The sequence below is a fragment of the Pongo pygmaeus genome, chromosome 8 (genome assembly GCF_028885625.2).
Source record: "Pongo pygmaeus isolate AG05252 chromosome 8, NHGRI_mPonPyg2-v2.0_pri, whole genome shotgun sequence".
In the NCBI taxonomy this organism is placed as follows: domain Eukaryota; kingdom Metazoa; phylum Chordata; class Mammalia; order Primates; family Hominidae; genus Pongo; species Pongo pygmaeus.
The window spans coordinates 53,268,038-53,294,475 of NC_072381.2; the positions used below are offsets into that span (position 1 = coordinate 53,268,038).

Consider the following 26,438-nt stretch of genomic DNA (forward strand, 5'->3'; position numbering starts at 1 on the left):
TAACATTTTGAGAAACTGCCACACTGTTTTCCATAGCAGCTGTACCATTTTACATTCCCACCAGTAGTGCAGAAGGGTTTCAGTTATTCCTCATTCTTACCAACACTTTATTTTTTTCATAGTAACCGTCCTAATGGGTGTGAGGTGGTTTCCTGTTTTTAAGTTGCCATTTTCTTGGTTCTGAGTTCACTTGATTGCCATAAACCTTTGAATAATTTCCAGAATTCTGAAAAAGTTTATTCTGACACTTTGATGTTTTATGGTGCTTCTGTGGAGCTATTTCGGCTGACATCACTGCCTCTCATCAAATTCTTAGGATCACTGTATTTCACTGATTTATATGGAGCAATGTAAAGTTTGTTTTTGCTCTGAAGTGAAGCAGTATACAAAATAAACTGCTATTATTACCAGTCATTCCAAATTGGGAATTGAATATTACCAAGTTACCAAAATTGAGTATTTGCCAGAATTGTTATATATATATATATTCAGAAATATTTTATAGTTTTGTTCTCTGGGATTTTTAACTGCTTTTTTGCGATATAATTTACATGCCATACAATTTATTCATTTAACGTGTACCACTCAGTGTTTATTATATTTGAAGATTGTATGCTCGTTACCACAATCTTAACTTTAGAAAATTCCATTGCCCTAAAAGAAACTCCACATCCACTCATCTTTATTTCCCATTCTTCTGTGTTCCTTTCACCTCTAGCCCTAAGCAAACACTAATCTACTTTCTATCTTTGTATATTTGTCTATTCTGGACATTTCACGTACATAGAATTATATAATATGTGTTATTTTGTGCTTGGCTTATTTTACCTAGCATAATCTTTTCAAGGTTCATTTGTGTATTTATTGTGTGTCAGTTCTTCCTGTCATTTTATTGACAAATATTTCACTGTATAGATATATTGTTTATCCATTTATCACTTGATTATAATTTGGATTATTAACCACTGACTATTACAGGTAATGCTGACATGAACATTCATGTAAAATTTTTTTTTGTGTTGGTATGTTTTGTATTTTAGTTAAATCCAGCTTATTCTTTGAAAAGTATTGAGAGGATTTTTTTTTTTTTCCCTGAGAGACAGAATCTTCCTCTGTCACTCAGGCCAGGATGCAGTGGCGTAATCATAGTTCACTGCAGCCTCGAACTCCTGGGTTCAGTAAGTTGAAAAGAATTTTTTTTTTTTTTTTTTTTTTTGAGGCAAGGTCTCTCTCTGTCACCCAGGCATGAGTGCAGTAGCATGAACATGGCCCACTGCAGCCTTTACCTCCTGGGCTCAGTCATCATCCCACTTCGGCCTCCCAAGTAGCTAAGACTATGGGCATGTACCACCATGCCTGGCAAATTTTTATTTTTTATTTTTTTGTAGAGATGGGGTCTTGCCATGTTGCCCACACTGGTCTTGTATTCCTGGCTTCAAGCAGTCCAGCCGCCTCGACCTCCCAAAGTGCTGGGATCACAGGCATGAGCCATCATCCCCAGCCTGGAATTTTTAAAAATTATTTAATTCAGTGGAATTACATCTTCCTTCTGAGTCATCTGCGTCAAATAACCTTACTCATGTAATAAAATAAACAAAGAGATAGTTTTCACAGTATAAGACAATTATGTCTTAGGGCTATTGGGGCTTTTTTTTTTAAGGGAACAGTCCTGCTACAGGCTTATCCTTAATTATCATTGTAAGTGAATTCCTTGTATATTACATATACAGCTGCTCTAATCATTTGTCTAATGTAATCTTTAAATAACATAATAAAAATCTGTTTAAATTGGAGAGTATTTTATCTTCCTGAGCCCCTACTCATACACTATGTGAAGTAGAGCAGACGAGTGAAACTTCTAGGTTTGGTTTGTTTGTTTCCTGAGTCCTTAGACCGGGGCAGTAATCCAACATTGTGGAAGTTCATTTGATTTTAGTAAAGCACACCCCTCCAAATAGAAAGTTTCCAGATTAATGAGGATAGCAGGTGGCTGGACCAGAAAAACAGACCAAATGGTAGAAGATAGAAAACAATGGAAACAACAAGAACCACAAAAAACAAACACAAAATTACAAAAGAGCAATATTTATGGTAATATGTTAATGGGATTAGTTCCTTAGTTTAAAAAGGTCAGATTTTGGCAGCACACAAGGCTCAACAACAACTGCGTGTTTCCATAACACAAACATTCGTAGCTAACTTCAAAAGGCTGAAGGCAGAGAGATTGGCAGACATATACCAGGAAAATGCAAACATCAAAACAAGGGTAACTCTATTTAATGAGATAAAGTTGAATATGGTGGGGTCAGAGAGGAAGCGTTCCTCCCTGAGAATAAAGAGTCTCACGTTTTAAAGGTGAAAGATACTATCCAATTAGGATATACAATTATACATGAAGTAGAGTTGCTATATAAAAAGCTTAAACTGTAGAAAATAGAAGAATGGCACAAACACTGTTGTATTGGGATATTCTAACTTACTCCCTTAGTATCAGTACATAAAGTGGTAAAAATGAAGTGCATCTGTAGAAAATTTCTTAATGTGATAAAGTGGAGCTAATGAGACCTACTGGGGTCTGTTATCTGTTATGAAGAATCTCCCTTTATCTTAGCTTGGGTTCTTTGGGAAACTCTAGAGTGGAGATACGCATTTAAGTTTTTTGCAGGTGGTCTTGAGGCCACGATTGGTACTCATCTCTCTGCTGTACTACTTATTCTAGATTCACCTCCACCCTTGGCTAGTACTTCTGCTAGTCTGAGGTTACTTACTTGGTAAAATAACCTGACCTTTCATCCCTTGGGGGTTCAGGGCAAGTCAGGATTGCTACTCTGAGACCAAAGCTGATGAGGTCTCACCATCTAGATAGTTGCAGGTCACTTCGTCGGAAAGAGAAAGCCAAATGATGTGCATGGATGGCTCTTCTTTGCTTGGAAGTGACACACATGACTTCTGCTTAGAGTGCATTGACAAAGCTAGCCATAGGACTTGCTTAATTTGTAAGGAAACTCGGAAATGTGGGGAGAGCAGACTTCAGAATAGTGGTGAGCCCCAGCCTCTGCCACAGTCTGTCCTTCTGGCTGGCAAACATTCCTTTGCTCCCTTTATTCCACACCTTCTTAAGGGAAATAACCCAAAGTTCTATTCCATCAAGACATTTATCAAATCCAGGCATTGTTCCTCTTGGTCCAGAAACATAGGAACTGGAATGACCAAATTATATGTCCACCCCTATAACCACTGCTCCCCTGCCAAATACCGTAGATAGAGTGGTCAGACAGGGCCAGTGTTATCACAGTGAACAATCCCATTTGGAAAACTGAAAAATGCAGTCATTGGTTAGTTGTAATTAAATTCTTCTGTACAGACGTTGTGAGTGTCCCTTGCACTGGGTGGGGAATATTCCTAATCAGCCCACCTGACTGATCTCTGTGGTTCTCTATAATATCTGGCTCTACCCTGTGGGAGAGTCATCTTTTTTGCTATCCTCATGAATATATCTAAAGTGGATATTGAAGAATGTATTTTCCTTGAGGGCTGCTCACCTTTCTCAGCCTGCTTCTTACCTATAAAAGACTGGGCCCCAAGGGTCATTTTAAGGCCATCCTTCTCAGCCTTGCCACTGTTGACATGTTGGAGCAAACAGTTCTGTCTTTTGATGGTGGAATGTTTAGTAGCATTCCTGGCCTCTACCCACTAGATGCCAGTAGCACTCCCCAGTTGTGACCATCAAAAATGTTTTCTGACATTGCCAAATATTATTTTGGGGCAAAATTACTGTGAATTGAGAACTCCTGTTTGAAATATAGAAGGATCATAGACCTCTGGCGTTAGGTCTGACAGTTAACTCTTTCAGAAATTTAAGAGATTTCTTATGTTTCTGATTGTAGTTCTTTTCACAGCATCTGTTTTAGCTCATGGGTCGTGTATTCTTGGACTTAATTGAGGCTGTCTTCAGTCTTCCTGTAAGCTTTCAAGCTTCTGTTGGCAGACTGAGGCAAATTTATCAACTGAAAATTTTACAGGACTTTTTCCCTGAAAGGGTTTCAGAATTATTATGTGAAAATGATGCATAGAAAACAACCCAAGATATCAGTGGCTTAAAGCAATATTTATTGTTTACTTGGGTCTGCAGGGTTGGCTGTGTGACACTGCTCCAAACTATGGGTCAAGTTCAGGCTTGTCCCATATTCAGGTTTCAGTATCTAAACTGAAACATACACCAGAGACATCCTTTTCTCATGGTGAAAGGTAGAAGAGCAAGAGCTGTGCTGAGTCAAACACATTCCCCCATATTCCATTGGCCAAAATAAGACAAGTGACTGAACCTATCAATAGGGTGAGGACACAGTCTGGGGTGGGCAGGAATATTTGCAGAACAATCTACCATACCTTCTTTCAGGGATCTAGTAGCATTTAGCTTTTCCAAAATGGCAAGACCCTGAAATTCTAGGCTCTGTTCCCTTTTATTTCTGCTTTAAAAGGTGGCTACTTCTTTTAAATGCAACCAGTAGCTACCAACACAAACTACTGAAGTTTTGCTTTCCAGTCTCTTCTAGAGCAGGGTTCAACAAACTTTTTCTGTCAAAGCCATGTAGTAAATATTTTAGGCTTTGTGGATAATAGTCTGTGTCACAGCTACAAGACTCTGCCATTGTAACACAAAAGCAGCCATAGGTGATATGTACTTGAATGAGCGTGACTGTGTTTCAGTATCAGCACTTTCTTTACAAAGCAGGCAGGCCTTAATTTGCCAGCCCCTGTGCTAGAGCTTCAGGTTAATTGTACAAGTGGCTGTGCAGGTGACAGCTTCATGAAATGTTTTGTTACTACATAACCTAGATCACCTTTCCAACCTTCGATGTGAGTTTCCCTGCTGCTCAACTGCTGAGCCAGGATCTTATGTTTTTATAGTAATTAACACCCCACCTCTGACACCAGTTTCAGTGTTAGAATAGACTCAGCTGTACTGAATAACAGATAAACCCTTAATTCCCAGTGGCTTAGGACGACTCAGGCTTATTTCCTTTGCTGAATGTGTGGTGCAGATCATGGTGGGTTTGTGGACTGTGCGTTTACATAGATGATCAGCAACCCAGGCTGCCAGAGAATCCTCTAGAAAGTTCCTAATCACCAAAGCAGGGCAGGAGATGACAGGAAGTTGTGCACTGGCCCTTCTCTTCTTTACTTCCACTCACATCCCATGAACTAGAACTACCCATGTGCCCTTGCCTAACTGAGGAAGCTAGAAAAATTGGGGGAAGAAGACAGAATGTTGGGTTAGTTCCACTGCCTGCATAAATTCTAAGTTACTATTCTTATATATAGTTAGCAGTGTAATTAACAGCTGTAAGGTACATATTGATATATATGGATGAATTTCAATTAATAGTCTTTGAGGCTTTTTTTCGACAATTTTTTTGCTTAACAAAAATATCTGTCTTTAAAAATTGTTACTTTGCTCTTAATTTTTTCACAATAAAGTGCTTAAAATTGGAATGTTATTTCTAAATTGGAATCTGCTAGTATAAAGAACCAGTAACCTTCAACCATCACACTAAACATTGAAGTAGTATCAAAGCTTGTAATATTTCTTCTTAAACATGCAGTTTAAGAAGAAAATTAAGTTGCTGAGGTACTGTATTTTAGAAGTATTAGCAACATTATATTTACAGAATACCAATAATGAAAATTTTTTTCTTCTGTTTCATTAAGACCTTTGAATTGTTGCTATATTTAATTTCATAAAACCACTAGATTACATATCTTCTAAACCCATCCATGATTGCCTGTCGAAATATGTTAAAGACAACATACATACTTTTCTGTATGTTAACATTACAAAAGTAATAGTTGTCTTTCAAGCAGGCTGTTTTCCTTTTTTGTATCAATCGGTGATATTTAATATGTATACTGCATGTCTGTACAGGTAATACAGTGCATTTGTGTTGTGGATTTATGCTTTCTTCCTTTTTTGGTCCTTTGGCTTATAATAGTATTCATCAAGGCTAACAGGCAAAGTATGTTGAACATGAAGCCATGAGTGTTTATGCTGCTGCCTGTCTTTTGATGGGCACAGCACAGAATATGTTAAAGTAGGGGCCAGGTGAAAAATTCTGAATTATTCAGTAGTATCTATAGCAAGTAATTTTATAGATTAGTGGCACCAAGGCAATGGTGTCCTACTTCCACAAACAGACAGAAATTTTATAGCAAATTTGTGTGACTTCGGGTGGGAAATCAGGGATGGAAAAATGGATAATGACTCTTCTGGTCCTTTGGAACTGAGTATCTGCCAATCTAAAAGATCAAATAACATTTTTTAGGATTGACAAGATGGCTTGTTGTTGACTTAAAACATCTGTATACAAAGCTTATTGTGACTTTAAAATGAGATTTTAAAAATACTGGTAATATGTTATGCAAATGAATATAAATGCTAACTTATGACTCTTTCTTTTACTATAGTAGTTTTTTATGTGAGCTTTGCGATGTCTTTTCAAATCCCTTTTACTCTAACCAAAAATGTCTAGTTAATCATAATTTCTAGCAATTAAAACATTACTAACTTCTCTAATAACTGTATGTATTCATAAATTTTAAATCCCATAAAGCTGACTTCTCAGGTTTGCCTTTTAATGATGAATCAGTGCAGTAATATTACAGTGAGAAAAATGAACAATTAACATGAATGTTTTGCAAGGGATAGTATAACTTTACTGTGAACTGTAGGATTTTCCTATATATCATGGCAGTCATTTTTTAATTTTTATTTTCTGAAGGACTTAAAGCCCAGTAATATAGTAGTAAAATCTGACTGCACTTTGAAGATTCTTGACTTCGGTCTGGCCAGGACTGCAGGAACGAGTTTTATGATGACGCCTTACGTAGTGACTCGCTACTACAGAGCACCCGAGGTCATCCTCGGCATGGGCTACAAGGAAAACGGTCAGCACACACATTTATTTGAAATATTTTTCTGATTTAGCTTTTTTCTTAATATTCAGTAGATTTTTTATGTAAATACTTAAGCTGAAGTACATTGAGTTAAATGTGTATCGTTGTTTGAAATGTGTATCAAAAGTTTGCAGGTAACTATAAGTTTTGTCATCAATGTTTGGAAAAACTTGGGGCCCTTATTTGTTTAAATACGGATACATAACGTCAGTACTACCATTGGATAAAGAATTTGTTGCCATGGCCCTGAGACAGAATTTATGCTCTTTGCTTGCCTATAACTTGAAAATGAACATTTCTAACATGGTCTCAGGGATGTATAGTATACTGACAGTTTATTATTAGTGTACATCAGTGATATTTGCCCATATTTCCAACCCCATGAAACTAAAGCTTATAGCAGTAGCATTCATCGTAAACTTTAAGAGATACATTAAGGCCTCTGCAAAGCTGATGGATAATTAAGGTGACCTCTTGAAGGAAGCAGTAAAGTTTCATTAAAACGTTGTATCCAGCCTTAAGGAAATGACTTTTAGTATTTTGTGTGGGTATATCCATTTGTATCAATCAACCTAAGAATCAGTGTTGAACAAAATTATCTGGCATGTAGATCATGAATTTAAACACTTTGTATGGATATACCTACTTGTATTTAATTTAGGAAGAAATTTTGTTGAGTCTTAGAAATTTAGGAGATGAATAAATCTGCTAAGAAGCATGGGATTTTATGGAAATAAACCATCGTTTTAAAAAATATGGTGACTTCATCCAAAATACTACCAAGAATAAAACCTGGACATTTTTTCTGGCAAGGAATCTGGAATAGCAGTTCATTTTGAATCAGGAAATTGTAATAAGTCAACTTTTAAGATTCTTTTTTTATAAAAGATACGATTAAGCTGAGCTTGATTTTCTGAGCTGATTAAAAACAAATACTTTAAACATTTGCTATTAATTTTTTATTCTTAAGTAAATATGCTGTTCTTTTTACTTACTCTCTGTCTGAAATTTGAAGAGTTTTTTTTTTTTTTTTTTTTTTTTGAGAATTGATAACTTCACGTGACCCACCAGCACGGAGATTGCTTTTTCATTTGCTGTAATTGATTGTCATAGATATGGTGTTATGTGTCAGTGTCCTATAAATATGATCTTAGGATAGCTCCCTGCCAGAAATTAGCACTAAGAAAAACTGTCACATAAATAATTGAGGCTGGGTATGGTCGCTTACACCTGTAATCCCAGCACCTTGGGAGGCCGAGGCTCGTGGATCACTCAAGGACAGGAGTTCTAGACCAGCCTGGGCAACATGGCAAAACCCTGTCTCTACTGAAAGTACAGAAATTAGTCAGGTGTGGTGGTGCACACCTGTAATCTCAGCTATTCTGGAGGTGAGGCATGAGAATCGCTTGAACCCGGGAGGTGGAGGTTACAGTGAGCCGAGATTGCACCACTGCATTCCAGCCTGGGCAACAAAGCGAGACTCTGTCTCAAAAAATAAAATAAAATAAAAAATGAACTGGCATGTGGTTCCTCTTTAGTTAAGAATTATGTAGATCACCTTCTTGCCTTCCCACTCCCACCCTAGGAAACGGAGTCAAATGTAATGCTTAATGATTATAACTACTTTAGCCAGCAAGGTTAAACATAAGTACTTCCTCCTTTTAATGACACCTCACACTCATTTTATTTATCTTTTTATTTATTTATTTATTTATTTATTTATTTACTTACTTACTTACTTATTTTTTGAGATGGAGTCTCGCTCTGTCGCCCAGGCTGGAGTGCAATCATGCCATCTTAGCTCACTGCAGCCTCCACCTCCCGGCTTCAAGCCATTCTCCTGCTTCAGCCTATGAGTAGCTGGGACTATAGGCACGTGCCACCATGCCTGGCTAATTTTTGTATTTTTAGTAGAGACAGGGTCTCATTATGTTGGCCAGGCTGGTCTCGAACTCCTGACCTTAGGTGATCCACCTGCCTCGGCCTCCCAAAGTGCTGGGATTACAGGAGCTTGAGCCACAACGCCTGTCCTCCCACCCATTTTAACAACTTTGCTTTATGTACCTTTTATTGCAGGCTACTCAGAGCATTTTGGAAAGCAGTGTAATCAATATATTTTTAACTGCTTAATAGACTAAGCAGTTAGTTTAAAGCTAGAGTTGTGCATGAATCAGACTTATGTTCCTAGTCTTCACTGGCCCAGATAATACCGTCTCTCATGCTTGCAGCTTTCAAAATACTTTTGTTTAAAAATAGGCTTCTCTGAAAGTTACCAAATAAGTTGTATGCTGGATATTTAACGTTTAACATTCTCTATAAAATCTGTAGAGAAGATTTATTCTAATAAATTTTTGTCAAAAATGAAAACCTTAGAAAAAATTTTTCTCTGAGGCACTAATTTATAAATATTAACTTTTTTTTCTAAAATCTTATCCTTGAAAGCTGAACCATGACATAAATATGAAAATATTCATTCATTTTAATATGACATTTTAGGGAAACTTTAGTTCCACAGTATTTCCAAAAGTAATTTCCAGTTTAGCTCCTAAGACTCTTCAGGGAACTGGCAGCCTTTTAATAAGAATGTGCTGTGTTAGAAAGTACAGGCTTTAATTTTCTAAGTCCTTTAACATGAGTAAAGGGCACGTGTCTTTCTGACATCTATTTATGCCGTTTTCCTCTTGTCATTTTAAAGAATTGGGACCTTCAGATGTCACAACTAAATGCAAGTTTCTAAGGCTTTTCCTTCTAAATTGCTCATTCTTCCCTCTTTTTCTATTAAACTGGAAGCACTTACTCTCTCCTTTTTGTGTGATATTCAAACCCAAAGGCATAAAATGCCACGATGTGTTGTCAGTTTCCCTTAGTAGGTGGAGATTCCAAATTGTCTGTTTCTGTGTCTAGCAGATTCTTGTCAACATTGATTGGGATTCCCATTTACAGTTGGCAAGGGTCATCAGTAAGTCTTCCAGGAAACTCTTCATACTCATTTCGTGGGAACTGCCATACTGTATCTAGCCAAAACTAACTTCTTAAACCAAAAGCAGTTTGGTTTTGTGAGTTTAAAAAACTTTAGGTAGCAAACATGAAATACATTTCTCTTACTAAGTTTTCCTTGATTAGTTGTTCATTCTCTGTGCACTGGTTCCTTTTGGGATAGTAGGGTAAATGTAGCATGATGTTGCCAAGAAAACAAATGGACTTTTAATTCAGAACAAGCATAGCACTTCTCAATTAAATATATTTGGGAAATCCAGTTTAAAAATTCTTAAGAGCTTTAGATTAACTTTTTTATAGTAATTATTCATAGAGATTATTTCTGTTAGATATTTTAATATGCTGAATTATTTTCTCATGCTTTTTTCTTTAACTTAGAGAGTATAATGCACAGTTGAACTTCTAAATAGTATAGTATAAAGATTTTATTTTTATAATTTTACTACCTCATGTACATTTTTATTTACAAAGTTTGTGTTTGGTTCTATTTCATATTTTATAAACAAGCTATCAGAGACAAACATGCAGGGTTTTTCTATTTATGCAATTTCTGTGCATAGCTCTCACTTTGAAATTAGATATGTAGTTAAAATGCCACACTTTACATTTTCTTTTGTGAACCAAAGACTTTCAAAAAATAATTTGTGTTTTAAATTATTCCATTAGCTAAAGTTACAATCACTTTTTTTCTTTTCGTGATGTTTTGCAGTTTTTATATAATGCAGTCATATTATGCTTCTTTGATTTTAATGACCTTTTGCTTTGCTTTTCCTTCTTTTGTGCTGCAAACATATAGTGGATTTATGGTCTGTGGGGTGCATTATGGGAGAAATGGTTTGCCACAAAATCCTCTTTCCAGGAAGGGACTGTATCCTTGTGCTGCTGCAGCAGTTAATTAGTTAGGTGATGAACTTCTTTATGTTCCCTAATGAAAAGAATATGCTACATTTGTACAGATGGGTTTTTAAGCAGGCATAAAGTTTGTGGCTATTATAGTTCAAAAATTGTTGAGATAAGAAGCTGAAATATTTGTAGGCTGCATCTGGCAGTAGGACATACAGTCTCTGCTGGTAGTCAGAGCACATTCACTGTCACTCATTTTTATTTTATACTGCTTTTTATAATTTTAAAGTATACATGGTGTGTGTGATTTTCTTTTTTTATTATTTTTTTTATTTTAACCAAAATCTTTATGTTAATGTCATTGCATTTTGTTTTCAGTTGACATTTGGTCAGTTGGGTGCATCATGGGAGAAATGATCAAAGGTGGTGTTTTGTTCCCAGGTACAGATCGTATCCTTATCTTTGGCCTAAAATGTAGTTTCTAAAGGTCAAAATGTATGATAGCACTTCAGTTTGGTCAGATATAATGTATTTTGTCTCTCCCTAATATATTGTTAAATTATTCTTAAAATACCACCTACTATTTGACATAGACTTTTCTTTCCCTTATTTATTGTTTCGTATGTTAATTCTGAACCCTGCTCAATTGTAATTATGCACAATTACTTGCTGGCTTTGAGTTGATTTATTTAACCTAAATCAAAAATCATGGCTTGCATTAAAAATTTATAATTATACACTTAAGTCTAGAAATACGTACAACTTAATATGAATTTTGGAGCTGTCTGTTGCTTTTGGCCATCCTTTTGTTTTGTCCCCTACCTCCTTTTTGTTAATGTTCTGTGTGGTTTGTGTCTTTTGATTGTTGTCTCATTACTCACATAACATACTGACCCTTTCATCTGAGAATTTCAGCAGTAGTAGTTTTATATGGTAACAATAGCTTTGGATTCATGCTCTTTGTTCATCCCACTACTTTTAATATTTATATTAACAGTGATTTGTTATGTGTTTACCAGCTAGTAACACTTAGAATTGTTTCAGGAGGAAGAATGGGAAAAGCCATATTCACAAGATTACAATAAGTGAGTTTTAGGCCTTGGCCTTCAGGGTCCTGGAGCGTAAAGACTATGAGGAAAAGAGACCAAGAAATCCTAACCTTACAACTTAGCAAAAAACTGAATCTTTTTTATAAGGATCAGAGCTTTAGAAAATTTTTTTAAACCTAAGCTAAACAAAGAATGGCAAAAGAAAATGCCACTTTTATCGAAGCCTTTATTTTTATTGCAACTGATTATTTTCTGTTAGTGTAGAAAACTCAACAAAACAGGATGTGTTCTAGGAATATTGTCTAGGAGATATAATCATGTTTTCTGATAAACTGACAGAAAAGGAAAAATTTTGTATATTATTATAGCATTGTGTGCAGTTTGCAGTTAGAGCCACTGTGGATAGTAATTGTCATTATTCTTAGTTGCTTATCATTTTATTTAGAAGAGTTTAAGCTTCCATTTTAAGGTAAAATCAGTTAGTATGAACACACAATAAATAAGGTTAATAAAGCTTATTTATTGATCATTTCCGTCCACCTACAATCATTGCTTTTTGCAGGGTGCCTGTGAGATATAAAATTTATAACTGCCACATCCTTTCTTAGGAATTTTTAAATTTCTGTTTTCCTGTAATATGAATATGACTAATGTGTTAAACATTAGTTATGGAGTATTTTTCTTAGCTACTTGATATTAGATATTGATCAGTGGAATAAAGTTATTGAACAGCTTGGAACACCATGTCCTGAATTCATGAAGAAACTGCAACCAACAGTAAGGACTTACGTTGAAAACAGACCTAAATATGCTGGATATAGCTTTGAGAAACTCTTCCCTGATGTCCTTTTCCCAGCTGACTCGGAACACAACAAACTTAAAGGTACTTTTTACAAATATGTGCATTTAATCCCATTTGGGGTGTGTGGTGTGTGTGTATGGGTTTGTGTGTTTATATGTATTCATATTCTTATGGGACATGAACCCAAGGTTTTCTCTGGATAGTGGGGAAAAAAATGAGGTTTTTGTTTTTTTTCTTTAATTTTATATATTTTAGTCATATGTATAAGATAATTTTACAGTAATATTTTTAAAACATATGCTTTTAAAATAAAAAATAATCTCAAATTGCTTAAAGTTATTAATAATTTGAGAATCTTTACAAATATATGTACATTAACATCATTATGTTTGCAGCCAGTCAGGCAAGGGATTTGTTATCCAAAATGCTGGTAATAGATGCATCTAAAAGGATCTCTGTAGATGAAGCTCTCCAACACCCGTACATCAATGTCTGGTATGATCCTTCTGAAGCAGAAGCTGTAAGTTATTTTCTTAATGTTTACAGAACATATTGCATTCTTAGAGTTAGAATGACAGTTAGGTTTGGAGGAGACCTTTTAATTTTAAATAAAAATATAGATACATGATGATGATGTTTTTCTGTTTCTTCATGAAGACTACGTCAAATAAACTAATGAACATATTTGAGCCCCTCCTACACAAAATAAAGTTACCGCCCACTGTTTTTTGCAATCTTGCCTGGATACCTAACCAGAGAACTAGGATGTTGAATGCTCTGGGGGAACATCCTAACTCAGTTATAAAACAAATTACTGTATCCAAAGGAAAGCAGAATTCTGTGATCTATGATACAAATAAAATGTGGCAGTTTCAAGAGCTGGAAGAAAAGGCAGTTAAACATTTTATTTCCTGCAATGCAGGAGTCTTCCTAAACTATTCTGTCTGTATAAGTAAGTTGATGATTGATCAGTCTTGATCTAATGATATATTTTTATAAGTCATCTGTCTGGCTAATATTTCAAATAACTACAAAGAGTTAAAATACTCTCAGCATACTGACTTGGTTATTATTGCCTTGTGTTTTTCAGCCACCACCAAAGATCCCTGACAAGCAGTTAGATGAAAGGGAACACACAATAGAAGAGTGGAAAGGTACATTCATCAGATTCTTAGAGGGAAAACTGTGAAGGAGCTTCTGGTTTTTGTATGGTGATTTATTATCATGTTAGAGAAATTTGTGACTTTTATATGCATAACTGAAATTTGGTAATATTAATATTTTTACATAAGTAGAAAGTAAGTCTGCTTCCTTCCTTAACTTAATCTTAAGTTCCCAAGTTTCCAACCCTAGACACAGATACATTAGTGCTCTGTATCATATTTTTTCCATGGTTTGTGAATACACAAATGTGTTTAGTGTCTCCCACCTCTCCTCTTCCACCCTTTTAAAATCACGTATGGTTGTGTATGGTGTATGCTATATGTACTTGCTTTGTTTATTTATTATATATTTTTTTGAGTTGGAGTCTCGCTCTGTCACCCAGGCTGGAGTGCAGTGGCACAATCTCGGCTCACTGCAAGCTCCGCCTCCCGGGTTCACACCATTCTCCTGCCTCAGCCTCCCGAGTAGCTGGGACTACAGGCGCCCGCCATCACGCCCGGCTAATTTTTTGTATTTTTAGTAGAGACGGGGTTTCACCATGTTAGCCAGGATGGTCTCGATCTCCTGACCTCGTGATCTGCCCGCCTCGGCCTCCCAAAGTGCTGGGATTACAGGCGTGAGTGCTTTGTTGATATAATCAGATATCTGGAAGGTTATTCTCTTTTAGTTCACATATCTGCCTCTCTTGCTTTAATAACTGGTTAGTGTTCTGCTGTATGAATATGTCACACTTTATATATCCATATCCCTCTTGATGACCATTTAAATTGTGTCCAGTCTGTTGCTGTTAGAAACAACTCTGCAATATTCATGTTCACATATGAGAACATGCCTGGAAGAAAAATCCTGGAAGGAGATGTGCTGAGCCGAAGATATTTTTCAGTTATTTCCAAATTATTCTCCAAAGAAATTGTAGTAGTGTACACTTCCGTCCGTATTATATAGGAGTTTCTCTTTGCCCTCACCCTTGCTTACAGAATGGGTTAATTTTTAATATTTGTAAATCTAATATAGTAGTTTTATTCTATTTTATGAATGTGGCTGAAATTAATCATGCTTTGATAGTCATGGAAGTGTTCAAATATTTCTTCAAAAGGTCCCCTGGGACATGTGGGTCAGGTAATTTTTAGGTCCTGTTTACTTCCATTTGTGTTGTTGTCCTTCAGTGTTTTGACCACTTTTGTAACTGTGTGACTTTGAGTAAATCACCCCCCCTTCATCTCACCCTCCTACACCGCCCCCTGCATTTTACCTCATCTTAAAATAGAGGCAGAAGACCTGTTATTAAGAGTTGTCTCTAAATCCTGGGAAGGCAAAGGGGACTGGGGAGGTATAAACATTAATAAGTGACCCATCTATAAATGTATTTTGCTAAGGATGAATTCGATTCTTTCTTCTTAGAAATTGAAGAGATTTAGAGATTTTCTCTGAACTTTGGGAAACCCATGGTTAGCAGAGCCCATGATAAAGTTAAAAGAATGACAAAAATGATAAAATTGGATAGAGTCTGCTGTATTTGAATATGTAATATGCATTTGAATATGTATAAAGATGTAGCTCTGTACTGAGTATGTATGAAAACATTAACCTAATATTTTTACATCCTACTAATTTACAGTAGACCATGAAGTATTTTATAGAATCTTGTTTTTTTGGTTTGTTTGGTTTTTTTTTGAGACAGGGTCTCCCTGTGTCGCCCAGGCTAGAGTGCAGTGGTATGATCATGGCTCACTGCAGCATCAAAACTCCTGAGCTCAAGTGATCCTGCTGCCTCAGCCTCCCCAGTAGCTGGGATCACAGGTGTGATCCACCACACTTGGCTAATTTTTTTTTTTTTTTTTTTTGAGACAGGGTCTCACTGTGTTGCCCAGGCTGGTTTCAAACTTCTGGGCTTAAGTGATCCTCCTGCCTCAGCCTCCCAAAGGGCTGGGATTGTAAGTCTTAAGCCACTGCGCCCAGCCTAATTTTTTAAAAAAATTTTTGTAGAGATGGGGGTCTCACTCTGTTGTCCAGGTTGGTCATAGACTCTTAATAGGCTAGTAGTTGTAAGGCACACCATTATGTGCCACAAAGAAAAAAAACACCTTCAGTTGTACAGCACCATTGGTTATAAGATATAGTCAATTTCAGAGATTAAACTGTGAAAAAAGTACGTCTTAAAATCAGTGAGATACAGTGTTTTCATTTGTATAAGAATATATTTGGGGGTTTTGATTGCTTTAAAAACATATACCTTTATTCTGTATCCTTTACTCCTAGCCCCAGGTGCATGTCAGTAATTACCCATAGACTGCCTTTTTCAAGATCTACTTAAGAGTTTTAGCGCATAGCAGAAAGAAAAATTAATTGCCAAAGCCATTAATTACAGATGGCTTTGCCTAGTTTGTACTCCTAATTAGTTTTGGTTCCTCTGCCTTAATCCCTTTGTGCTTTTTCCCAGAGGAGTGCTATTTTCTCTCTTAAAAAATCCTCTTATTTCAAATGTTTATCATTCCTTTTTGTTTCTTTGAAGAAAACCATCTGTTATTTTCTCCTTTATCAGTGCTTTCTATTTTTCTCCTTCCAAGCCTTAAGTTACTATAGCAAACAAACTTATCTCCAGTTGTTGTTCATTCCAACATATTCATTTGTTTTACCTTATTACCGATATAAATGTCATACTCTGTAATCAGGTATTCTTTATCAGAATTTTATTCTTCAGGAATTAACACAGACTCACTGAAATTCGATGCAATATTTTTTGTTTGTACATTTTTCTCAGAAGAGGGTTCACTACTTTTATACAATTCTCAAAAGATTCCATGACCCAAAAAAGATGATAAATAGTGTTGATGTGGCATCCACCATTAAGGTTAAGTGTGGTGTGCCCTGTGAGTCTGAATGTCTACTTAAGAACCTTAAGAAGGTTTTTTGTTTGTTTTTGTTTTTTTGTTGTTGAGATGGAGCCTTGCTCCGTTACCCAGGCTGGAGTGCAGAGGCACAATCTCAGCTCACTGCAACCTCTGCCTCCCAGGTTCAAGCAATTCTCCTGTCTCAGCCTCCCAAGTAGCTGGGACTGAAGGCGCCTGCCCCCACGCCCAGCTAATTTTTGTGTTTTTAGTAGGAATGGGGTTTCACCTTGTTGGTCAGGCTTGTCTCAAACTCCTGACCTCAGGTGATCCACCCACCTCGGCCTCCCGAAGTGCTGGGATTACGGGCATGAGCCGCCACACCCGGCCAAAGGTTCTTAAGTAGACATTCAGACTCACAAGGCACATCGCAGTTAACATCAGAATCACTTGTGATGATAATATAAGTGAAGAATATAAGACTGGAGGCGCATATATTAATACCAGCAGAGCAGCTCCCAGTGTCTCTCTTCAGTTGGAACAGTTGTTGCAGTGGTCTACTTGCTGTCCAGAAGCCTGATAAGAGAAAAAGATAGATTCCCATGGAGAAATGTTCTTGGAAGTGATAACCATGCTTACTCATAAGGAGTTGAAATGTAGCTTACCTGCTACTTTTCCTCCAATAAAAATGTGTTTATCTTTCATTCTGATTTGTTGTGAAGCTTTTGCACACTCTGATTTAAATCTTGGTAGCATATATCTAGTTGAGTACCCACAGTGCACCAGGCTGTATTCCAGGGCCCAGGAAATGGAAGTCAGTAAGACACGTGGTTCAAGCCCTCCCTGAGACAGATTGGTAGTACAGAATGGTATGTGGTATGATGTGCTGTAGTACAAGTTGCTGGTAGAGTGAAAAAGAAAGCTTCTACCCCAGCACTATCAAACCAACTTCAGAAACAGTGGATTACAGGAAAGATTAGTACTTCCTTTCAATATGATCCATTGTTGAGTGTCAAGGAATTGTTATTAATTAACATCCTTGAAGCTTAGGCTGACATTTAACTGTCATTGTAAGGACACTGTTTGAAGTACTTCACATGTATAAAAATTTCCATTTAAACCATACATGCATTGTGAGATTGGCTCTTAGACTTTGAAAAGTTCATTTTTGTTTACTTCTTTTACAGAATTGATATATAAGGAAGTTATGGACTTGGAGGAGAGAACCAAGAATGGAGTTATACGGGGGCAGCCCTCTCCTTTAGGTTGGTTACAATATAAGCTTGGTTAAGATTACAGTTTACTTCTTGTGTTGTAATCTTCAGTGGCCTGAAACCTGTAGTTCTTCCCATATTTACAAAATCATTATTATTCCAGGCTTAATAAATATAAGGAAATACAGTTTGGTTTTTTCTGCTAATACATTATACTGATATATCACTAACTGTTCATAAGATGCACATCTTTTTCTATGATATTGACATTCTGTTGAAGAAAACAGAAATTTAAAAACTTTTTGTCGGCATTGTTGCTGGGTCTTTAAAGAAGAAACTTCTCAAAATTCAATATACATACTTTTCCATGATCTTGACAGTCTTTACTTTGGATAAATAAAAGCTTCACTGCAAAATTTAGTACATGTAATATACCAAATTGCTGTCTTTCTCTTTTTGATATTATTGATTTGTTGAATGAAGGCAATAACATTAAAACCATCACTAGAAAGTATTCTTTCTCTAAGAAGAAAACTGGGTTTGTAGAAGTTAAAACTTTTTTTTATATCATAAGCTGATCTTATATTTAATGTTAGTACAAGTAAAAGTATAAAGAATAGAGGGGAAAAGTTAAATGGCAGGTAACATGTACATTAAGTGCATACCACATGACAGACACTAGTGGTTTATATACTTTATTTCATTCAGCCCCTAAGATCCTAAGGTATAGGATTATTGCACACATGTAATGGATGAGGAGACTAAAGTTCAGAAATTTGAAATAACATCAGATTCCAAATCTATTATGTAGATGAACTAATAACAATAACTTCAGAGTGTGTGGTTTTTTCAGCCTCCCATTTTGTTATCTGGTTGGCAACAGAGACTTCTCTGGCTACAGAGGTTAGGACAGTTGTATGAAGGAGGTGAAATTTGAGCTGAGCCTTTAAGAGTGAGTAGTATTTCAAAAGATAGATCTTGATTTTGAAGTAAAACTATGCCATTTTAATTCCTCAGAAACTTCTACTTTTGAGGAAAAAAATAGATGTTGTATCTAGCATCTTGTATATGGGTAAGGTTTTTTAAACTATAGTGACATTGTATACTATAAACATAATTATTTAAGCCATTTTTTGTGGTTTGCTTTGACATTTTTGGTTATATATTTTAGAGTTGTATATTTTAAATCTTTGATCAAGAATGCAGTCTTCCAGATTATAGTGTAGATTCTGTTGAATATATGAATTGGTTTTAACCACTTTTACCTATTTTGGAAATGGCCTTTTCTCTACAATTTATTTATAACAAATTTAAAGCTCTATTATAAATGCTTTGTGTAATTAACTAGCTTTGTATTGCTATATAGTAGTAGTATAACTGAATTGTTCATGATGGAGGCTCAGGTGGGATTTGAAAAGTTCATTTTGTGGGACAGTTTTATACTTTAGCATACTATCCAAGTGAGTGGCACAGCTGGAGTGCCAGATGTTTGAGTAAATGTAATAATTTCATGAGTCAGAGCAGTTATATTTGTTCTTAATTTGTTAGTGAGTAATTTGAATCTTAGTCCAGCACTTGCTTATGATCACAAAATAAGTCAATGGAAAAGATAGAAATTGAGGTTTCTAGACTTTTTCTGGATCCTCAGTTATAGCTTGCAAAGATAAGTATTAGCAAATTAAGCTGTTATAAAAATATTCTGCTCTGGATTGTGTACTAAAACAGAAGGAGTAGTGTTTGGTAAATCAAAATACCAGATAACCACAGTACCATTTCCACTTGATTTTTAAAATGAATTTTATTCTTTTTCCCTGTTGAGTGCATTCCTATCTTTATTTTGGTTTGGCTAATAGTAAAGTAAGTTTGCCTGCCTTGAGTGTATAGAGGCTCACTTGAGAGAGGAATGACCCACGTGAGACTAAAGATTTTCCATATTATTACCATTCAGATATTTGAGAATTTACTGTATTGCTTTAAAGAGAAAACAAGTGTGTTTTTTTTCCCCTTAGGTACTTGATTTTTAGATTAAAAAGTTAACAATGCATTTAAAAGTCAATTTTTATCAGATTAAGACATTTGGATAAAATAATAGACCCTGAACTAGAGGCATATATTAAAAATTGTATATGTTGGAGCCCTTTTATGGTTTGAATGTTTCAGTACAAGTCTTAGAAACTAGCCATTGTGTACTATGTATGGTACACAGATATACCATACTGTTCAGTCAGAAAAAGCTCATTCCAAGTATTGATTGAACTAAAAAGAATATACTATCTGAGTTTCACTCTGACTGGGAAGCTAATGGACCTTTCTTGGGTCTAGGAGATTATCACCTCTTTTACCTCTCATCTCTCAGGCCTGAAATGCTCATCCTGCTTTTCTCTTCCGTTTCAGCTCCCATCACCTGCTTTGTCTCTTGTGGATCCATTCCTTTCTGTATCCCAGTCCCCTCCCTAAAGATTTTCCTGTTCCCACTACACTGCCTATTTTCTTTTTGCATTTGAAGAAAAGCTCACAGAGGACTTTTCATATTGAAGTGTTTTATTGCTCATCTGGACAGAATGGAGGGGTGATCTCAAATACAGATGTTGAGTTCAGGAGCAGTGGTTTTCAGCCCATTTGGTTTCAGCATCTTTGGGTGCCTGAACCTCACCCTCAGAAATTCTGCTCAGTGTTCCGTTTGAAGACCATTGATTTTATTTCATAAATGTATTCTTGAGAACTTTTAAGTAACTTGCATTATTCAAATTTGGAATGACTCTTATTTAGTGTTCATGTGGTTCAAAAGTACTTAGCCTAGTGCACGAGTTACCTTTAACTATCCTTCATCCACCAGTGTAAGTCATTCCTGTCCCCTTCCTAAACCAATCCCCTTGAGAGGATTTCTGTCTCAAGCTCAGGTATTCCTGTTACTTTTTAAAATCCAGGAAATGCTTGTTAGGTAATACTTTCGGCAAAGGAAACTGTTTGCTCTTACTTTATTTAATAAATCCGTATTTCTGCTTATCAAGTATTAAAGTAGAAATAAGAAGACCCAAGTTTACTTAACTAGGCCACTTGAGTGACACTGGCATGTCCCATTACCTCGTGTAAACTGGGGCGGTTGAATTGAGGTTTCTTCTTGTTAAACTTATTTTATTCCTTGTCTTGGCATTTGCTTTAAAAGAAGATGTGCCAGAAGTACATCTTGTTTCAAATTTGAATCATTTGAATTTTTCCTTTTTAGTGAGAAGCTATAAAGACTTTTTTGTGGGGAGGTAGCTTTTAACTTTTGTAGTTATACAGTCCTTTAAGATCCTCTGTCCAAAAAAAGGCATTACAGACAGTTTTGCATGTATTATCAGCAGTATTCACACATACCCTGAAGCCCATTCATGGATCTTGCTGCAGGACCATTTCTAAATGTGGCTCAGATGTAAAATTCTTGTCTTAAACTGAAAAACACATTCATTGAAAGGATAGGACTCCACGATTCTAGACATTTTCAGAATCCTCACCTCATAGCTGTCAATGAAGAGTGTTTTTAAGTTAGTGTGTTGGATATCATTTGCAATTATTTTTAGTAAGCCTTTGAAACCCAAGAGAAAAAATTACCACTGGAGGCAGTCAGTGCAGTGCAAGTAGCTTGATCTGCAGCTGTCTGCAACTGATTTGCTGTTTTGTTTCTCATAGCACAGGTGCAGCAGTGATCAATGGCTCTCAGCATCCATCGTCATCGTCGTCTGTCAATGATGTGTCCTCAATGTCAACAGATCCGACTTTGGCCTCGGATACAGACAGCAGTCTAGAAGCATCAGCTGGGCCTCTGGGCTGCTGTAGATGACTACTTGGGCCGTGGGGGGTTGGGAGGGATGGGGAGTCGGTTAGTCATTGATAGAACTACTTTGAAAACAATTCAGTGGTCTTATTTTTGAGTGGTTTTTCAAAAAATGTAGAATTCATTTTGTAGTAAAGTAGTTTATTTTTTTTAATTTCAAGTGATGTAATTTAAAACCTAAGTTGTGTTTCAAAACAGCAACAAAACTGTATTGTATTTTTTTGCTGTAATTAACTGTATAATGTAAACCTAATTATTTTATCATGGTTTAAATTTTTTGCATATTTGCTTTATCTTATGCTGCTGATTTTTTTAACTGAATTTGTAAGATTTTGTTTATCAAAGCAACTATTATGTGGTGACTTGCCTATATCATGAATTATTTAAGATTTTTATAGGTTTTTTTTATTAGAATTTATTTCAGATGTTTTGTTCATGATACTATCCTTCAGGGTTATGTGCTTATCAATGAAATAACCCCAGAGGAGTGAGGGAAAATAACTTGTAGCCAGTTATATTCAGGAATAACTACTGTAAATGATGAACGTGTTAGGAGACCTCCAATATTTGCTACTTGCCAATCCTAATTTAGTTACAAGAATTGGTAGGCAATCCTACTTAATTTTGGCAAAAGCCCCGTCATCTAAATGGCAGAATAACTCAGAGCATGTCTTTGAAGATGCTGGGCGTCTACCACCACCTTATGTCCCGACCCTACCCAACAAAAATAAGTAAAAAGAATATGGTGTATTCTGCAAATTTGTGGCATGCTCAAAGTTTATGATCACATAAAGTCAAGAGGATACTTCATGAATAATACATTTCAATGCAAATAAACAGATGGTTCACTTCTACTAGCTATGAGCCTGTTTTTGTATACACTGAGTTAATCTACTCAGGCTGTAGGTCCCAGCAATGTTCTAGAGTCCGGTCTTTCCCTTTTCCTGCAGCTTCGGGTCCTTGGACCTTTCCGGTTTCTATTACTTGGAGTGTCTGTCAGTTGAGCACCAGTTGTTCTGGTGTTTCTGGCCATTTGATTCTACTTGTAGCATAATCATTTATACTAGCTATTGGGAGGTTCCAAAGCCTACCTAGATTTGTGTAGGTGATGTATCAAATGAGCAATATACCGTTCATCTGAAAATAGTAGCACACAGCCATATATAGGATATCATTTTCTAAGGACTGTTTCTTCACATTGAGCAGAGCAGGCATAAATGGTGGTTATTTAGTCTGAGTCTTTTATTTTTTTATACCTGATTTTCAGCATAACACGCAATGTGGATGTCGAGTAGTGTTAAGAATGGTGCTGCTCCTGACAAGTGTATGTTAACTGTTTACATTTTCTATCTGCAGAATTATTTCTCTATTACTGAACTTTTCCTAAGTAAAATGTCTTTGAAGTCTCATTATTTCTGAAATACGTTGTCTGTAATAGACCCAGGCACCTTTTAACTTATCTCTGGAACAAGAGGGATTTCATGTAATGAACTAGGAAATGCATACTCACATAAGCAACAAGGTTCTAGGCAGAAAGCCCCTTGGAATTCGTGACCAATAGGAGCAAGAACAGGTGCGGCTCAACATGCAATGTCTGAAAATTTGCTTGGCATTTTATTCATATATTTAGTGCAAAATTCTTTTTGAGTGAGATATTTTACATCACTGTTAATGTGCAATATTTAAGATTAAAATACATTAGCTTTTTTATATACTTTGAAATAGCAAGTTTGTTTTCGATGGCTTAGAGTCATAATTTCCAGCTTCCCAGCCTTTTTATCAGTCCCTTTTCTAATACAACAAGGTGCATTAATTTGATTAGGCAAATTAGAGTTTTAAGACACTTCTTGAATTGTAGACAGAAAATACTGGATTCAGAATTTCAGCAGAAATTTGAGAATGAGTGTGTTTATATTAATTTCACAATTAGCTGTATTTTCTGTAGCATAGATTATGTCACTGTTGCACTTTCACAGCAGACATGCTTTCAGAAGGTTCTCATATTTTATGTTTGATTGCTGATAAGCCATCTCTATTGATACAGATTTTGGTTAAGTAAGGAAAACCAGGTATGTGTCTGTATCATTTATTGTAAACGCCAGCTGCCACTTGCCAACCATCATGTTCAGTTCAATTCAAAGAAAACAAACTCTCATTACTTAGTGTAAACTAAAATACTTAACAAATTATATCCTAAAAACAAGGTCTCTTTGTTAAATGTTGTGTGCCCTAGGTTTTAAATTACTACATCTAAATACAATTTTTGTCTTAAATTTGTTAAGCTAAATATGTATTGGTTCTTTTTATTTTGGAATCCTTTAAGCATCTTAAACTTTTTTTTCGAAGAGAAGTTACAAATAACATTTCTATCAGGTAGTACTTGTGTGAAACCACCTTTCTTATTCTATAATTTTGATTTTTCAATTTTATATACTTAATATACTCACTGTCTTACTATCAGAAAGTTATTTTGACCAAGATTTTTATTATCTTCATAGATTAAGAAGGAGATGCTAATTCTGTACCTATGTCTTCCTGGTTACTATTCTCTTCCCTCTAATATATACTGGCCATTTGTAAAACCATTGTGTTGTTGGGATCACTTAGTTATACTGTACGCAAATAGAGCATCTCAACTCTGTCATAGTGTTTGCTGAACAGTTTTCAGTGTGTCATGCACCTTTGGCTGCTAATTGTTCCTGACGTGCACTCTTCCGAGTTGGTAAAGGCACAGTGTGTTCATGCCAGACTTCTAAGAGAAACACCAGCCTCTTAAATCAGAAGCCTACACACAACCCCCTTAACAATCCAAAGAAGCTTGATGGTGTGCAAAGAAGCATTCTTTCCTGCCAGCCTTGTCATTGTTCTGTTCTATGCTAATCCTGCTGTGTTGTCTAAAAGATGGAGGGAAGAGGACATCAGTGTCTGATAGTGAAATCAGCAGCAGGAAAGTGAAGCTCTTTCCTTGGTTACAGATAAGACTTGGTTTACACTATTGGCCAGTATCTGCTACACATATGAAGACTTAACTATTCAGTGTTGCCTAGGCACTCGCCTGCACAACATTTTGAGGTTAAAACATAGAATATTTTCAAAAATACTGTTGTAGTTTGTGAGTGTTGTTCATTAGTTACACATTAGCTATAGAGTGGATGCATGAAGCCCCATGACACCAGTAAACTTCTCTTACCAGTAGGTAAACCAAACACCATTCTGTCATTAGCAGCCCTCTTAAATGTTGCCTCTCCATATCCTGTTGCATTTTTGTGTGCATTGTGTTTCTACTGATCTCTCTTAGGTTTTTATGGAATCAGAGGAAACTAATTTTTCCTTAATAGCAAGAAAGATGAAGAGGTAAAGGGCATTGAAGCAGAAATGTATAGTTTGGGGTACGATTAGAAAACTCGTAAGGAAAACAGAAGTCCTGATTTCAAACTGACTGCTCTTCGTTAAGTGCTCTTAAGGAGAGTCTAGTAACAGTAACACTTTCTGGCCATTTCTAGTTTAGATTCTCTTCGTTACTGAAACTTTTGAGAAATATTACCTGTGGATTAATTTTGCACAATGCTCTATTCTCATAATGACTTACAAATTAAACTAGGTTTTTATTGAACTACCTCACACTAATTTTCTATGCTTTCCCAAGTAAGCTGTTGCCCTGTTAGATCTTTACTGAGTGAATTATAAATGTGTGTTAAATACTTTTTAGGCAATGTTGACACAATACCAGTAAGTATGTAAAGTATGTACCTTACATCAGTAAGAGACACATGTAAAATCTTTCACTGTATATCTTGGAAAATTGTGTTAGATGTGCTCGTTGACATTATTACTGTTTTTGTAAGTAGCAGCCTGCTCGTGATATCGGTCCATTCTTTACATTTTACAAAAGGAGTAAATCTTAGTAAAAATTTTACGAAGAAATAAATTACTTTTGTAGGCCCAATATTTGGTATATTTTTGAGAAGCTGTTAATCTTTTAGCTGAATAATGAAGTTAGACTGAATTACGTGTCTCCCTGGACTGTGACATCTATTTTCTCATTACAGTTTATCCTGGTCAGCAGGGTGTCACACCTGGAAACCTGAGTATGATAACTGACATTTGCTTTTCTCCCTCTGCGATGTCATTCCTCCTCCATCCCTCTCCTTCCCTGTGTTCCGTTCCCTCTCCTTTCCTCTAGACAAAACAAAATGGGGCACTTTTTAGGGAATGCTGAGATGATTATTGTGGTTTTTCATCATTCATGCCCTAGTCATTAAACATGCACCACTGGAATGTAAACAGTGTTATCTAGTATGTCAATTGGTTATAATATTTTAAATAAAAAAGAAAAAAGTGGTATGAAAATTATGAAATTAAGAGTTTTTTCATTGAAAACAAAACCTGTTTGTGGTAAAGTTTTTCTTGGCAATTTTAGGATTGTCCGTGGATTGGGATAAAAGGGGTCTTGCTAGGGCCAGTTTCTTAGATTTGGATTTTGTACAGATTGTAAAGAGCCTAAACGATCACCCTGATTATCTGGTAGATCTGGTCTTGGATTTCTGGTGTTTGAAATTGCTGGATAAACTTTATCTAAAAAAGGAACTTTGCTTCAATGCCCTTAACCTAGTTCTTGGTAGACATATGAGAGAACAGCCATTGTGACCACTTGGCAAAAATAAGTACTTAAAATTGGGGTCTGTTTCAAAACAAGCAAGAGGTTTTAGCTTTGACTGTTTCCAACTTTTGCCATGCTTATTTCCTCTTTGCCTACATTGGGTCTGCTGC

General features: G+C 36.0%; 1 protein-coding gene across 28 annotated transcripts in view; it reads left to right on the forward strand.

Annotated features, from left to right (window-relative positions):
- MAPK8 (mitogen-activated protein kinase 8) overlaps window positions 1-23,077 on the forward strand; it is a 129,345-nt gene extending 106,268 nt beyond the window's left edge. For 9 of the 28 annotated variants that reach the window (XM_054503458.2, XM_054503456.2, XM_054503468.2 and 6 more), the window contains 7 exons: window positions 6,780-6,945; window positions 11,173-11,244; window positions 12,544-12,726; window positions 13,041-13,165; window positions 13,736-13,799; window positions 17,825-17,902; window positions 21,529-23,077. In XM_054503458.2, the coding sequence (XP_054359433.1) occupies window positions 6,780-6,945; window positions 11,173-11,244; window positions 12,544-12,726; window positions 13,041-13,165; window positions 13,736-13,799; window positions 17,825-17,902; window positions 21,529-21,674 (834 nt within the window). In that variant the 3' untranslated portion in view covers window positions 21,675-23,077. Of the gene's footprint in view, window positions 1-6,779; window positions 6,946-10,747; window positions 10,820-11,172; window positions 11,245-12,543; window positions 12,727-13,040; window positions 13,166-13,735; window positions 13,800-17,824; window positions 17,903-21,523 lie in introns of all 28 variants that reach the window. The other 19 variants (XM_054503484.2, XM_054503483.2, XM_054503470.2 and 16 more) reach the window with 3 other exon arrangements.
- Window positions 23,078-26,438: the final 3,361 nt, after the last annotated feature.